Genomic DNA, 16,688 nt, shown 5'->3' on the forward strand with positions numbered 1-16,688 from the left:
GATTATGTGAGTGCATTTTCTATTGACATCATGCAACATGACAGACTCCTGGATGGTATCTGTTTTCCAGTTAACCCACATTTATCACAGGCTGGTGATAACTGGTGTTAACAACCACTTTGCATCTAATTTCCTTGTTTAAGGTATGTTCTTGCTTGGTTGGTTCAATGAGAACAACCTATGGCATTTGGCTGGTGGGGAAGTCCATCACATTTTGGTGCCATCTTCACTGGGTGTTTGTGGTCTCTCTTTCTTGTCACCCAGAGATAACAGGAAGGAAAAACAGTATTTTGGGGAGGTTTCCTTCGTGGAATAGGGAACAGATTTCATTGAATGGACCAAGTTGAATAAACAGATGTCTAGAACTCTGTCCCCAACTTAACCAAACAGCAAGCATTCAAATGTAATTACTCAGAGTAAGGATGAATCCTTGAAGTTCAATTTCTCTAAAACCAAAAAGTGATGTCTGCTTCTGTGGCACAAGTGTTCTGAGATATGTTTATGTTCTCATTTGTTTCTGTTGCATGCACAGCTGCAGTGGAAAAATCCTGTTGGAGAAGACACAGCATGCACACCTTCAGACAGGAATGGTTTCTTCCATGCAAAGCCCTTCCAGTTTAATACCCAGTTCAGTATATAGTTTAAACCATGACATAATAGCACTGATCATCTGGAGGCAAAGATGGTAATAAAAGATGACCTGCCTTGTCCAGAAAGGCAAAATCAGAGCTAAGGTTGCCAGACTCAAACAGATCATCATGTAAGTATTTAAGAGTCAAAATTGGCCTTCAGATTTCAAATACATGTGGGGTTTATTTATATGTACTATGAATTCTATGGTGTGCCTTTTGTAACATGTATAATGTCAAACAATATACTAACAAAAATCTCAGGTGAAGTCATAAGAACTTTTATACACATTTCCTCATTTGTATAAGGCTTGTTCTAAAAAGCACTGATGGACACTTAACATTGTTTGTTTAAAAGTACATGACCTTTGTCTTCAAACTGACTACTGAACCACAGCAGTGGCAATGAATATAATCTAAAATGGTCTACTCTATTAACCATGTAGATTATTTCTCTGTTAAGCTGTTGTATGTTAAGGTATGTCTTGCAAACCTATCAGAAATAAAACAATTAATGTGTGGGGAAATGTCTTTCACATAAGAATTGGAATATAGATAAAAAATGCTGCTTATTGAATGTTGTTCATTAAATTAAAGTATTCATTGGAACACATCATTATTCATACTATTAAGATGCATATGACAAATAATTATTTCATAGGGTTTGGTTTCTGTTGTAATATAAGAATATAAAGTGACTGCCTAAATTAGCCTTGTCCTTAACACTATCTGTGTAGCCAATCAGCATTTGAATTCTTAGCACTTGTCTGCTATTATTATTATTATTATTATTATTAACTATATAATAATCACAATGCTTTTAAAACAAGTCTCTTAACTGTCCCTGTGTATCAACATGACAAGATTTGTTGCTAATGTAGGTTATTAGAAAATTACAAGCCTTTTCTACAGTAAATTGGGCCTCCCCAAATGCTTCTTCCTAGGAGGATGTTTAAAGTACAAATAGACTGTGAAAAGGGTCTCTAAAAATGGCATTTTGGAGCTCTATGTTTCTCATGTTTTGGTTATATCACAGGTTGGTAAACTAATCCTTTCAGCTGAGAGGTAGCTGGAACAGTCAGAAAAGTGTTACATTAGCAGTTTGAGGGCAGGGTGCTAAGAAGGCAAAGATAATATAAATTTAATCTCCATGTGTTGCAAATAAATTTATCTGGCAAATAAAAAGAAAAGGAATGATGAAATTAATGCTATGCCACTGCTAGTTTTTCCAATTCTTGTTTGTTGTCTAACCAAAGTCATCAAGTCCAATTTGACATAACTGGCATTACTGATGGCTGTTCAAATAATTTATATGCCCAGAGTACCAAACAGTTGCTTATTATCTAGGTTTATCTTATTACCTTATTAGGCTAATTCAAGTGCATAGAAGTGATGAGGATATGGTGCTCTGTTATTAACAATAGTGATAAAATCTGATCTTGGATCTATTGTGATATAAGTTAATACATGAAAAAAGCCCAGGAGAAGATGAGGAGCTTTGTGACAGACAACTTTGGCAAAACAGTGAATGGGCTAAGTTTCTTCCAAGGCATACGTCTGCAATGCATGGAGAGTTTTTTCACCCTGAAAAGGTATAACTTCAGGAGATGGACATCGGTCGTTCACAAATATTAAGAGTTCCCAAAAACAATGAACAATGCTCATAGACAAAACTGTGTAATACCTTCCATGACTCTACTACTGTGGGCAGTGGTTTGATTGGTTAAAGACAAGTGGCTGGCTGCCTGGGGCCTGTGAACTTGACCTCATGAGGTTGATAGGACTGAACAGAGAGAAGCTTCTGCTGGCAACACACATGCTTGGAGCTTCAAAAAGGGTATTTTTTCTACAAAGTAGGAATAAAATCGGTAAATTTAATCAAGATGAGATATTTAAACGTAAATGAATGAATGGTATTTTTAGAAAATTGTTGGATGACAAAAGAACACCTAACAGCATTAGTTCCCCTGGTTTAGCAAAAAAGTGAAATCGGTTAAGGAATATAGGAAAAATTAAAATCAGCTAAATATTATAAAGAAAGATGAAGTTATCTGAGTACAAACAATGTATGGCTGGCAAACGTAGCAAAATCCACAAGCAACAAATGCATTCCACAGCAAAAATGCATCCATTTGCAGATGGAGCTGGTGAAACTGTAAATAACAATGCAGAATAAGGTAAGAAATTGTTCAATATATGTATTTGAAAAATGTCTTAGTTTGGGAAGACAGGTGTCTGCTAAGGAAGGCAGGAGCCTCCCCTGAAATGGAAAAATGTAAACCACCTCCCTCTGAATTGTTATAAATTTGAAACTGGGGGGCTCTCAGGCAAAAATATGGGATCAGGAACAACAGTTCTTTATTAGGGAAGAAAATAAAAAATAAAATAAACAATGCGGTAAACTAAAACAACACTGACAGAGTCAGAACACAACCTGACACTCTGTTGGTCAGGGTGTTGGTAGCAGTCCAATTGGAAATGTGGCTGCAGTCTTCGTGAAGTGTGAGGTGTGGTTCTGTTGGAGCAGGGATCCTGTAGAAAAGGATGCAGTCTTCCTCTGAAGATCCAGTGGAAGAGGCAGCTGTTCCTCTGGGAAATCCAGTGGAGAAGCTGTGCTGGTGTTCCAGAACCTTAAGATTATATCTGGGTAGGAATGCTTGGCTCTTCCCTCTGGGCAGAGCATCTCGCAATGGGATGCTATTGTTCTTATCAGTCATGCAGTGACATTCAGTAGCCTGTTATCAGCAGATGGCTCCCCAGAGGGGGATTGGGTGTGGAAGAGATGAGGAAAACTGCCCGCTTAACAGAAGGCAACTGCCATACAGATGGCAAATAGAATACAATTTGCTTGGGAATCCAGGACAAAAAAACAAAAAGAAAAGTGTTTGATGAAGCACATTCTTTGACCCCTGAGTTTGCACTCAAGGGTCATAAATCAGCTAACTAGCTATGGATGTTTATTTAAAATAATGCTTAAAACAGCAGGGAAGATATTGAAGATGGGAAAATCCTAACCCGAAATTTCAGAGAAAACTATTTGCATAGGTAGCCTTACATAAATCACAAGACAAATAAAGAAGAAATTGATATCTAGCTCCATAATTTCCTACCCCGAGTACTATGGGCAGGAAGAACAAGTCTCTTTTCTGAAGGTGATTTCTGTTTACTCAGCTATTCCTGAGGTTGTATGCTTGTGCCAAGGAAAAACAGATGACTAAAACTAGAAGTTTGGAAGAGACTTCCCATAGAGGAAGTCACATTACACAACAGAAAGGAAAGAACCAAGAAGATGAGCACCTCTCAGGAAGCAATATAAGAATGTTTACTCCTACTCTGGGCGGGGGGATGAGGTTAATACATAGTAAAAATCCCTTTGACAACGACAATGCTGTGATACTGGAATCTACTAATGCGGAATTAAGGTACAAAAATGTAATTAATTCAAGCCAATGCAACTTACTGGAAAATAACTCCTAAACAAATAAACTCAGTTTCACACTTTGATGAATTAACATGTTTAGCTGATAAGGATTTTTATGAAAATAGAGTATACTCAGTTTTTTGTCAGGCAATTGATTTATTCCCCAAGAACATTCTGGGAGGATGAAAAATTATGTCAACTTTGCCAAGCATTTTTAAAAGTGCTCTATCTACCCTTTGTTTTTAGCAACTAAATTTTGCTCTTCCCAGGCTTCCCATGAAAATTCCAGACTGTCATTACACTGGAGCCCTTACCTGTAACAGTTATCACCTGTGACTGGTGATAACTGCTGCTTTGTCAGCTTCTTTGATTCCAGGTACTGTGTCTAGCATGTGAGTTACTCCCCTTCATCTTTCAAGAGAGATATTAAAATGTTTTTCTTTTACTAGGAAGATACATTCCTCATTTCTTCCTCTATGTTGTAAACTATTACCACAAAAGTTGAAGGAACTTAATTACAACTTCATTACTTATCTAAAACTTCAACTTATGCAGAAATTGGTCAATGTTTCATAAATTCATGAGAGGACAAATAGAACAACTCTAGAATCATTTACTTGTAAGAAAGTGTTGAAAGTCAGTATTATTCCAAATTTCTAAGTGGAAAGAGACTAATTAATCAGCAAATGCAGCTACCATGGAGAAACCACTATCGAATGGAGACGTTATTGCTGGAGTGTCCTATGGCTATTCAACCACACAGGAAATATATACAAATTTGCTGCTGGTAAAACTCATGTAAATGTGAAGATTGAGGGAATGGTTATTAACAAGAAAGGTGATGCCCTTCTTTCTTTTTTTTTCATGTTAGTGTATTTGTTTGGTTTATTTTTAAAAAAAAGCTACCTGCAATGTTTCCTAGCACTAGTTTAAAACTGAGATGAAAAGCAGCAGCTCTAGAAAGGGCAAGTTCCTCCTAAACTGACTCTTTACAGTACGGTGATAAAAGGGTCAAATGTAACTGTTGCCTAATGAAATGGGAGAAAATCAGGTAGCAAAGATTTGATATTACATTGGTAAGATGTAGACAAGTCTCTCTCAAAGAAGTTGAATGACTGGAGATGCTACAGAGAAATGTATGAAAGCATTTGAAACCTGGAGATATTAACTTGCACTGAGACTTGAAGAACTCAATCTATTACGTTCCTCAAAAGAAAATGGTGTGTTGGCTCAATGCCAGTATGTAATTCACAGGGACAAAAAGCAAATGTACTGAACAGCTCTTTAATTTAGTGTAGAAAAGGCACAACAAGAACTAATGTTTGGAACTTGAGATCAGACAAAGCCAAACCAGAAATGAGCCAATCTTTTTAACAGTTTGCAGATGATAAAGGGAAGGGAGCAATGGATTCCCCATCTCTTGAATTCTTCCAGCCAAGGCTGAATGACTTAGTGGAAGAAACATTTTCACCAAATTAGTTTCAAATTTCAGTATCGTATCTGTTCAAAAGTTAAAGACCTGTATCTAAAAGTGGACAATAATTGATCTAAATATCCTTCCCAGCCTAAACTACATACATTTGTGAAAAAAGGAAAGATTTCTACTGAAATGGAACTTTTTGAAAAATTTGAACAAATCCAAATCCAAATCTGAATCTCAATTCTAATTGAAAATGAAAGCTGAAATGTGAAAAATCTTTTGGATTTTATGTCAATACAGATGAAGATTTTGCTACTGAATTTTGGAGGACATCTTTCAGGTAATACCTCCTTTCAGGTGTTGAGCTCTAGGAGAGTTTGCAATCATGCACTGGAGTAACACCTGCCAATGTGCAGACAGATATGGATATATAAGGCACTAATGAGACAGCCTTGAGTAGTATCAGAAGCAATAGTCACAATAGTCTAATAGCTGTCAAACGCTTAATAGGAAATATCTGAGTGTAATATTTTAAATTATTCATTATTACCACAAAGACTGCCTTAGGGACAACAAGTAACTAGTTCACTCTAGTCTAAAAATTGCAATGATAAATAGATATGTTTGAGTACAAGAATAATTTTTGATGAAACTGTTTCTCCAATATCAGTACTGCCTCAAGTACATGTAACGATTTTGTACAACAGTAAATGAATGAGTGTTATTGAACTCCCTGACACAAGCAACATCTGGCAATTCAAGTCAATGCTTTCAATTCACATTTTCATGCTCACTTTTGAGTCTCTGGCACCCCAGATCAGAATCTGCAATATCATTCAACAAGTCTGTATAGACTTTGTCCTTTCCAAAGCACTGCAGAGCTAAGCTACTCTAAGCACAACACAGGAGCTCACATCCAGCTAGGTTTACACATGAAAATGTGTAAAATGAAAAGCTGTCTGCAACACCCGAGACTGAGCAGGAGTATAAAAGCAGAGTTCCTTTGAAGAATCAGGAATAGGGAAAAAGCTACTTACTTCCAAGCCAAGAAGACATAAGTTAAAGCAGGACTTAGTGCAGCTACCACCAGAGCTGTGGCTATGACAGTCTGATGTTTCAAAGTTACCATAATAATTTCGAGTTCCCATTCAGGTAGAGGAGCAAAAATGGAAGTGCAGGACCAGTTTTAGCAGCAGATGAGAATGTTAACATGGGTGATGAAGCAAGCTTCACACTGAAGATTCCTGCATCCTCCGCTTATTAATATTGCAAATACCTTAAATTAACAGGTAGCTAGACACAGGAACCTGCCATCTTGACAAAAAAACTTCAGCATTTTATCTCTTCTCCTGAAATCCAAAGTTTTTATTAACAGAACTACATGCATATGAAGACATAAAATGCAAAGAGGTTTACAGTAAACACTGCCTAATGTACTATTAATACCCATGAATGACTAGTGAATGCAGAAATAACATTTTTAATAGAATGGAATAATTGCTTAATTGCTTAAATTTAAAAAGTGCATGGTTTTGTTCCTATTTCTTGTACTTCTGGGCACCTATCCCTGGTCATGAAACACTAATATCAGAAAATAGTCCAGAACAGTCCTCATTAAATGACTACAGTAAACTAAAAAAAAAGAGAAGCATTGGTACACTGGGCTAAAAGCTGCTAAGAGTATGAGCCAGGTATTGTCTCAGCACTTAATATAGTTTATGGTTCCTTCTGCCTTGTTTTTTATGAGCAAGATACATAAATGTGTAGGAGTGGAACTGTAGTGAGGTGCTGAGGAAAAAAAGCAGGAAGAAATAAGTTGATCCTTCCCTACAGCTGTCACAAGCCTCACTAATGCAATTACCCCTGCACACAGACCCTGTGGTGTTGGAGAGTCCATCTGACCTCTCTGGAGAGCCTCCTGTTTGAACGCAGGATCTGCTCAGCATGGGGTGCATCTGCAGATAGACAGGCTTTTCTATGGAAATACACAACTGAACTCTTAAAACAGTAGGCAGGAGTCACCTGTTAGGCAAAGCCAACAGAAACCACTACTGCAATTATCCAATGGGAATTCATTGTTTCCTGGGTATCAACACAAACTTTGCAAGAAGAGCTGTACCTCATCAGTGCACTTGTGTGTGGGGCCACAGGCTGCACACCTGCTCTGTCAGAAGGGCTGTGGGAAATGCAAGCACAAAGAGCTCCCAAGGCCTTGAACATTCAAGCTCAGAGATGGAGATGGATACAGTGTTTGACCTAAGACCTTGGAGAAGGCTTGAAGCTTTAGAATAGAAAAGTGAAACAGACACAAAGTAAGAATGAAGATTTGTAGTTTGAGCAGAAATATGTTTTAAGCAAGCAGAAATATGTCTGATGTAAGCGAATAAATATGTTAAGCAAGATAGAAAATCTCTATGTCTAGCAATAGAATTTGTTATAGAATTGGTAAAAAATAGAAGATACAGCAATAAGTTTCTGTAGAGTTATATGATGAGATAAAAAGAGAGGAAAAATAACGTAAAATGTAGCAAATAATGATTGGTTTATGAAGATGCTAGTGAGCTTTGTGGAAGTAGCTGATTGGATAAGAAATTTATAAAAGACATTGTAACAAAAGTTATAACAGCTTCTGATGTACTTTCAGCTTCTGACGTTATGGCATGAATGGATGCAACAACCTTACGGCCTTGCCCTTCCATGAGACTGATTTTGCAATAAACCATTTTTTAACCACCTCATCAGTCAACCCTGTCTACTCTGTATCCCAAACAAAGGGCTAGTAATGATATTTTCTAAATTCAAAGCAAAAAACAAAACACACAAAAAAGTTGTGCTTGGCTTACCTAAATGTAATTAAGTGTTTGGTATATAATACAGAGTTCAATCTTGATTTTTGGTACCAGAAAATACTATCTGAAGACTCAAGAGCACCATCAGCACACATCATACCCGTCCCCCAAAATTAAATTTGTTTTTCTTCTACCAGCCTGAAGCTACTTTATTCAGCTGTATTAATTAATTCTTACACTTTTTTCTCTTATTAAATAGACATATATATAAGTCTAGGCTCTTCTGTTAATAGAACTTTTCTTGATTACTATCAGTGTTTCATTCCACTGCTTGTCTTTTAAGTTATAATTTCCTTATTTCACAATGTTTTAACTACATTGGCTGCAACTGTTAACAGACTAACTAGCGATTTTGGGGGCCACCTAGGAAGGCTTTAAAAATATTTGATTAGCCAATTCATTTTACTAATATTACAACATCTTCACTTGATTGTTTTAAATGAGTGTTGGTGCAAATCCACTTTGGCAAAATACTGAGAAGTTTAATCATCTCTCCTAAATAACAAACTTTCACTGGCAGAAAGACGTAGGCTAAGGAATACAAACAGGATTCAGAAAAACAAATGCCATGTTTACCCAGCAAAATTTACCACAATACCTTTCCTGGGGTGAAGTTCAAGCCACTATCCTGAAACCAAAGTGATTTAATTCCTGAACAGCATCAGAGATTAATGCAGATCTGTGGATCTGCTTTCTCCCATCCCCACTTTCAGCTATTCCTGCCCAGCAGTTGCTCCAATAAGATGGGCTTCTGAACTCCCTGCTCCAGAACTAGGAGAAATGTTGTAAGGTCTCAGACACAGCATAAACTACAACTATAGTTAGCAGTAATGCAGTGCAACCTGTCATTAAAGCATCTATTCCACTGTCTCTGTCAAATTCCAAGCCGAACTCCAGCCTCTTAGCCAGAAATACTCCCAACCCTACTCCTTTTTATGTGATGACATTTAATGTACAGACTGCTTTGAAGTCTTCATCTTTCTCAACCCTAGATTTTCTTATGTCTTAGATAGATCCATCTCCTCTGAGACAGAATAGATATATTTTGATTTGCTTCCATTAGGAAGGTAGGCTAAGATTGAGACAGAAGATAACCTCAAGTCTAACAGAAGTCATTAATTATGGCTGAAATTAAAGAGGGTAAGAGATAGGAATTTTAGAAGTTCCAAACCCCCATCAGGGGAGTTTGCACAAACTTCCAAAAAACCGCATACAACTTAGTTTTGAACACTTGTTGGGATGGATCATCCATAACTTCTCTAGGGAACTGTCCCAGTGCCTCACCACCCTCAAAGCAAAGAGTTTCTTTCCTGTCTTTGCTCACCTAAACCTGCCCTCTCTCAGTTTGAAGCCTATTACTCCATGCCCTTGTAAAAAGCTTTCTTGTATTACCTTTAGACATTGGAAGGTGCTCCAAGGTCTCCAGAGCATTCTCTTCTCCTGTTTAATATTTTTATTTTATTGATGACATGGATGAGGGTTTAGAGTCTTTCATTAGCAAATTTGCAGATGATACTAAGCTGGGAGCATGTGTCGATCTGTTAGAGGGATGGAGGGCTTTGCAGAGGGACTTGGAACGGTTGGATGGATGGGCAGAATCTAATGGGATGAAGTTCAATAAGTCCAGGCCAAGTCCTGCACTTTGGCCACAATAACCCCCTGGAACATTATAGGCTGGGGACGGTGTGGCTGGACAGTGCTCAGGAGGAAAGGGACCTGGACGTGCTGGTTGACAGCCGGCTGAACATGAGCCAGCAGTGTGCCCAGGTGGCCAAGGAGGCCAATAGCATCCTGGCCTGTATCAGGAATAGTGTGGCCAGCAGGAGCAGGGAGGTCATTCTTCCCCTGTACTCAGCACTGGTGAGGCCACACCTTGAGTGCTGTGTCCAGTTCTGGGCCCTCAGTTTGGGAAGGACGTTGAGATGCTTGAGCGTGTCCAAAGGAGAGCAACGAGGCTGGTGAGTGGTTTGGAACACAAGCCGTATGAAGAATGACTGAGGGAGCTGGGGTTGTTCAGCCTGGAGAAAAGGAGACTCAGAGGTGACCTTATCACTCCCTTCAACTTCTTGAAGGGTGACTGTGGTGAGCTGGGGGTCGGTCTCTTTCTCCGGGCAACAACAGACAGAACAAGAGGACACAGTCTCAAGCTGCGCTGAGGGAGATACAGGCTGGAATTAAGGAGGAAGTTTTTCACAGAAAGAGTGGTCAAATACTGGAATCATTTACCCAGGGAGGTGGTGGAGTCGCCATCCCTCGATGTGTTTAAAAAAAGACTGGATGTGGCACTTGGTGCCATGATCTAGTTGAGGTGTTAGAATGCGATGAGTTCTAGTTGGGTTGGACTTGATGATCTTAAAGGTCTCTTCCAACCTAGAAATTCTGTGATTCTGTGAACAATTCCTTCACTCCATTTTCATGGGAAAATTCTGCTCCACCCCTCTGAGCATCTTTGTGGCTCCTCTGGACTTGCTCCAGTGGGACTAAATCTATATTGTGCTGAGCTCCCGAGAGCAGGATGCAGTCATCCAGATGGGGTCTCACCAAAGCAGAGCAGAGGGGCAGAACCAATGACCTTTACCTGCTGGTCATGCTTTTGATGCATCCCAGGATATCGTTGTCTTTCTGGGCTGGAAATACACACTGTCAGGCCATGTTTAGTTTTTTGTCCACCAAAAACTGGGTATCGTTCTTCTCAGACCTGCTGTCAGCTGACTGCCTGCACACCCTGCACTTGTGCCTGAGATTGCCCTGACCCATGTGCAGGACCTTGCACTAGGACTTGTGGAATTTTATGGGGTCCATTTCTCTTCTGCAGGCCCACTTCTCAAAATCCCTCTGGCTGACATCCCTTCCTACCAGTAGGCCAGCTGGTGTTGCTGGTAAACTTGCTGAGGGTGCACTCAAACTCACTGTCATTGTGACCAACTAGATGCCAAAAGATATTAAGCTATGACACCACCAGGCAACCAAATCCTTGAGACATGGATGAAAGACCCTGAAGGTGAGACCCACAAAGTACCTTTTGCCACAAGAACAGACAGTGGATTTATTATGGCTTGCTTTTTCTGTATTGTTCTCGTGCTCTCAACATTTAAAGTGTAGTCATTCCTTTTTGTAATCAAGTAAGAAATGAATCAATTGTGGGAAACATTTTAATTCCTTAATAATTCTTTAATCCAAAGTGTTAACAACTCTATCTGGAAATACAAGTAATTTTTCCAGTTTGATGGTAACTTATTTAGTCTCTAGTGATTTTAAGGGAAAAGCAAGCAAGAGACTGTGAGATAATCTGCCGTAGGAACTGCGCACCAACTACGATTGTATGTAAAACCCAGTATACTGAATGGCTGAATATCAGACCCTTTTTGGAAAAGCTGGCTCAAGAGATGTGACCATGTGACAGTTATTTCTGAACTTATTTTCAGTGTAAACAGAGATAAAAGATGGGCTTCCAAGCATAGAAGTGAATCTTTCTACTGCAAAGGGTTTATTTTAAAAGATCTGTCATTGTTCTGATTGCTCTCACTGTCATTCATTGTAATACCAAGGGCAATGCTGCCAGGATTTGAGTGTGGGCTCACTCTTTCAGTACTGCATTCCTCAAAAGAGTGAAATAAAATCTCTCACATTAAACAATAATGCCCCTACATCTAGTGATAATTAATACATTTATTACATATTACCCTAATGCAGGTTTATACCATTGCTCATATAAAGACACTCTACAAATTATTGACTTGGTTCTCTGTAAATGTCTTACAGTTGTTTATGTAAGGGGCAATTATAAGAAATATAAGAAAAAACATGTGAGCAAGCTAATAATTCAGGAGCAGTCACATGAAGTTATACTATTTTAAACTATATTTATATTAAAAAGAACTAGCCTGGAAATAGTTATATTACATTAAATCATTATCAAAGACATTAGTGATCTTAATTTATCTCAATGTATGCACTAAATACAAATATCCAACTTTTACTGGTTAAAATCCTACCCCATTTAAGTTAATTCTTCTACCACTTCAGTGCAGTTTAGGAATTCATTAAGTGGTGCAGAAACATTAAGGCCACTGTGACGCGTCTTCAACAGAAATGTAGAATCAGAACTTATTATTTACAGCTCTAATGAAGCATCGATGCTTTTCAAGTAACACCTAGGATTTATTTTATAGAGTACCTTTTAGCTTCTTTATATCAGGTGAATACAAAGAAAGGGAAGAGATGCTGTCATGGATTATTTTCAGTGTTGGCCAGTGTACAGTAAATACTGACCAGCTGGTAGCCAAGTCCTTATTTACCTGACTAAAATGACCACTATAACATGCAGTCTTTCACAAGAGTAACATAGATGTCAGAGATTAGAAGTGAATATTGTTTTAAATAATTCCACTCCTGAACAATACATTTCTTTTAAACTGCAATAATCTCCCCTAAAAGAGCAAAAAGTTGCTAAATGAATGTTGACTCAATGAAAATTTTAGAAATACATCATTTTTCAAAGCATGAAAGAACAATGTCAGTTCTATTGCATGTGTCTGTACAGAGCTATGGATCTGCATAGCGAGATCCCAAACCATAGCAGAAATGTAATCAAAATCTCTGGTTGTTGTGAGTTCTCAAACAAAGTAGTGCTAAATTTTCCAAACCTTAAAAATATCCTGTAGTATATTCAGTTTCACCTGCAAGGTTAGGTCTCACTAACAACCTCACAAATGCAGACAGATATGAAACGAACTTGTCAAACGAACTACTGCATCCCAAAGAGCAAGGTCAAATATTGTTTCAGCTTTTAAATTAATATTGTATAGGCTGTGTCTTCCTTTGAACTTGGTTTTATATTCTACAGAAATACACTACCTGTGGCTGTTAGGAAACCTGATAATCAAGCATGAAAGTTCAGTAATGGCTTTATGTTTTTTGATTACGTTCCTGCAGAGATTGGAGGTTTTCCTTTTACATTGATGACTAAATCTACTTCCTGGAATTATCACACATTTAACTAAAGTCTCTGTATAATTTCACTTGCTCCTTGCAATTCATGATTCAATAATGAAAAAGCATAGCCAAGTATATCCAAAACAACAGAAAACTCACATCAACATTCTTGGATGCTGCAAATCATTTGCTATGTAAACTAGACTTCTGTTGATCAGCATTCAGCATTCAGGAAAGTAGCTCATGTATTTTAACTGTAACTTTCATTTATGTGCTTCTTTAAAACCTTGTTGCCAACATAGAGGTGGATATTTATTCAAGGACCTATGAGAAATTTCCCAGTTCTTGTTATCACTATTATTTTTCTCAGACTCCTACATATAATGTCATCAATTACTTAAACAGAAAGGAAGGCTAGAAAAATTCAAGCAACAAGTAGACAAAATAAGTTAAATCCCACACAAAGCAAAAAAAAAAAAAAGAGCGGGCTGCATAAAATACCAGAAACCATATGCTTACAGCCACATCTGGCTGCAGAAAGGTTAAAATGCATTTTTAAATGAACAAGCTGCTTCTGGGTATAAACATGTACACTGGCTTACTGCAAACAAATGGATGTACCTGCAGAGACACGGGGACAGTCTGGCAGCATGGACTCCACCGATGTGTCGAGGGGCTCGGAGCTGGACACCCAGTTACAGCAGTTCTGTAAGAGGAGGCAGGCAATTCTTGGGATAAGTCAAAAACTCAGAGCAAAAATAAATACAGATGTTGTAAGTGAGGACAATGATCACATCAAAATACCCAAACTAATTTACATAGCAGTCACAGTAACAACTGGACAGTACAGTACACTAACTTATGCTTACTGACAATGAAATACTGTAATTTCATACTAAGTAAGAACATAATTCAGCAGATTTGTAATGTGCTGAAGTATTATGTTTTTTAAGAGCTACTTTGAGTACCAGTAGACTTGAGTAGGTGCTTGGACCAACTAGTGCCTGAACTACCCACTACAAGCTTGAAAATTTTGCAAGTTGGTGTTGATATAAACAGGTATTGGTATAAACACTGAGCCTGCTCATTTGCTAACATTAAGAAATCAGAATTTTCAGGGTATTTTGATGGAGTACACTGTCAAAGGAACATTCATGAAAATATGAAACAACATACTATAACTAAACAGAAACCATCAAGATAGAACATTAATATTCAAATAATTGGAAGTATAGCTGAGATGAATGTGCGTGAACATTAAAAATACTGGTCTCTGGGGAATTATATTCACAAAGCCTCTACATTTACCTTTCATTCCTGAACCTCTGAGAAGGATGAATTTGCCATGAATTTTCTAAATGTTTTGTTCCAAATGCTATTGTCATGGTTTGACACTGGCGCAATGCCAGTGCCCCCATGAAAATACACTCTCCATGGTGTCTGCTGTGAGATGTGACCAGGAATAAGCAAAGCAGGCTCCAACTTAGTAATAAAGAAGAGAAAACTTTATTACCTTACCTACAACTATATGCAAAAAGAAACACACAGAAAGAATGAAAACCTTCCAAAAACATTTCCTCCTCCCCCCACCAAATTTCCAATACATCCATCCCTCAGATCACCAATTCTCAGTCCATCACCACCCTTTAGATAATCAATTCTCAGTTAATCAAGGAGTGAGGAGTCCCTCTTGTGCCATAGGCTTCCCCTGGAAACACAGTTGAGACCTCGTGTTTCCTGTCACTCGTGGCACCACCTGGAGATCATTTGCCATCGTGACATCTTCCTTCCATGCCCAATGCTCTCACCACTGCACATGGACCAGAGCTGCTTCTAGGGTTTTCCTTTTAAGGATGCTTTGTCCCATTCCAAAAAGAGCACAGTCTCTCACCTTCAGGACACCTGTCCCCCCCAAATTTCACCCCCTCAGGCCAAGGGGTCTCAACACTGAACCCTCTTGGCTCTGAGCCATTGCCTCCCCCTGGATGCAGTCTCTGTGTCACAGGAAACATGGTTCTGTCCATGGCTATACAAGAAAAGTCCAGCCAAGGCCACTCCATCATCTCTTCCCACCTAAGATTCTTCTCCACTCTTCTGGCATCTTTCACTTGCATGGACTTTCATCACATTTGCCCATTTCCTCCTCCATTTCATCTCTATGTCTCTTCTCATTCAGATCCAGGAGGATCAGTATTTGTAAGGTTTCCATTATTCGAGAAAGGGTTAAAATCTCAGGCTCTGCCTGCTCAGGGCTCCTACTGCCCTGCTGGCACCTTCTTGCCGCACCCCCTCTTCTCCCTCTCCTGGATTTCAAGGTGGCACCGGCACAGGCTGGCTCTCTCTCTCTCTCTCCGGGGGTGGGGGGGGAGTGGCTGCCTGATGCCTCTTGGCCCTTCTCCACCTTTCCATCCCCAAGGGCCTCTTCACCTCCCATCTCTGTCCAAGGCCCCGGCCTACCTCACCCTCCCCACCCCCAGCAGCAAGCAGCTGGGCAGGGGAGAGGTCTGAACTCTTTCCCCACCGAAACCCAAGAGAGCTTCCCTCTGGGAGTTCCCTGATTTTAACCCCCTGTGTTCTCAGAGGCATATCCATGTCCCCAGTAGCCACACCAGGTGCCAATATTCAAATCTGAGCACCCATTGACTTGACCACAGCATATCCCAGAAAACTTACTTCCTCCTAAACCATGACAGCTATCTAATCAGAGTAATCTATAAACTGAAGTATTAAATTATATGGTTTCAATAAAGTATGATAAAATGATACCAAATCTACTGAACTGAAGATTTAATTATAGAGCGACTATATTTTTAATGAGATTACCAGCTGAACAACAAGATCCATGTTGCTTGCTCTATTAAAAATCTGAGTTTTTCCTTTCTGAAAACCTGATCAACTTCATTAAGTGGAAAAGGTAAAAAACCGAGCAACCTTTTGGAAAGACCCAATAGATTTTCAGACAGATTTCTAAAAAAATAATACCATCAGTTCATAATAGTAAAAATGGACAAATTCTCTTCTGGTAAACAGCATGTATTGTGTATTTGTAGATGCTTGCTGCCCTAGTTGTGCACCATGGAGTCCGTCTTCACTGTGGAAAGATCCTTGACTGGTAGATCAAGTATCTTATTGTATTTCCTTAATTCATTCTGTCTGGAAGAAGATGTCAGCTGTGTTGCAGTGAGGAGAGAATTTCAAAGGCTTCAGTCCCCACCAATAAAGGGTGAGGAATGGCTTTTGAATAGATTTGTCAAGGCAACCCTACTGTTCTGGGACCACGGAGAGCAGGGACAACATAAAGGAAGTGTTGCTGTATGAGATTAGAAAGTGAAGTTCACAAAGCATGGCAGAATTTTGTAAGAAACAGTAGATCAATGAAACTATTGAACTCAATTGAAAAAGAAAAAAACAAACACACTATCCAGTAATACAAC

The 16,688-nt window shown here is 38.9% G+C and overlaps 1 protein-coding gene across 6 annotated transcripts in view; it reads right to left on the reverse strand.

Moving 5' to 3' along the window:
- The window catches only part of ARB2A (ARB2 cotranscriptional regulator A), a 263,468-nt gene that overhangs the window by 58,410 nt on the left and 188,370 nt on the right, over nt 1-16,688 (reverse strand). For all 6 annotated transcript variants that reach the window (XM_077171064.1, XM_054651873.2, XM_054651871.2 and 3 more), the window contains one exon: nt 13,876-13,960. In XM_077171064.1, the coding sequence (XP_077027179.1) occupies nt 13,876-13,960 (85 nt within the window). The remainder of the gene's footprint in view (nt 1-13,875; nt 13,961-16,688) is intronic.

Source organism: Agelaius phoeniceus, chromosome Z (genome assembly GCF_051311805.1).
Source record: "Agelaius phoeniceus isolate bAgePho1 chromosome Z, bAgePho1.hap1, whole genome shotgun sequence".
In the NCBI taxonomy this organism is placed as follows: Eukaryota; Metazoa; Chordata; class Aves; order Passeriformes; family Icteridae; genus Agelaius; species Agelaius phoeniceus.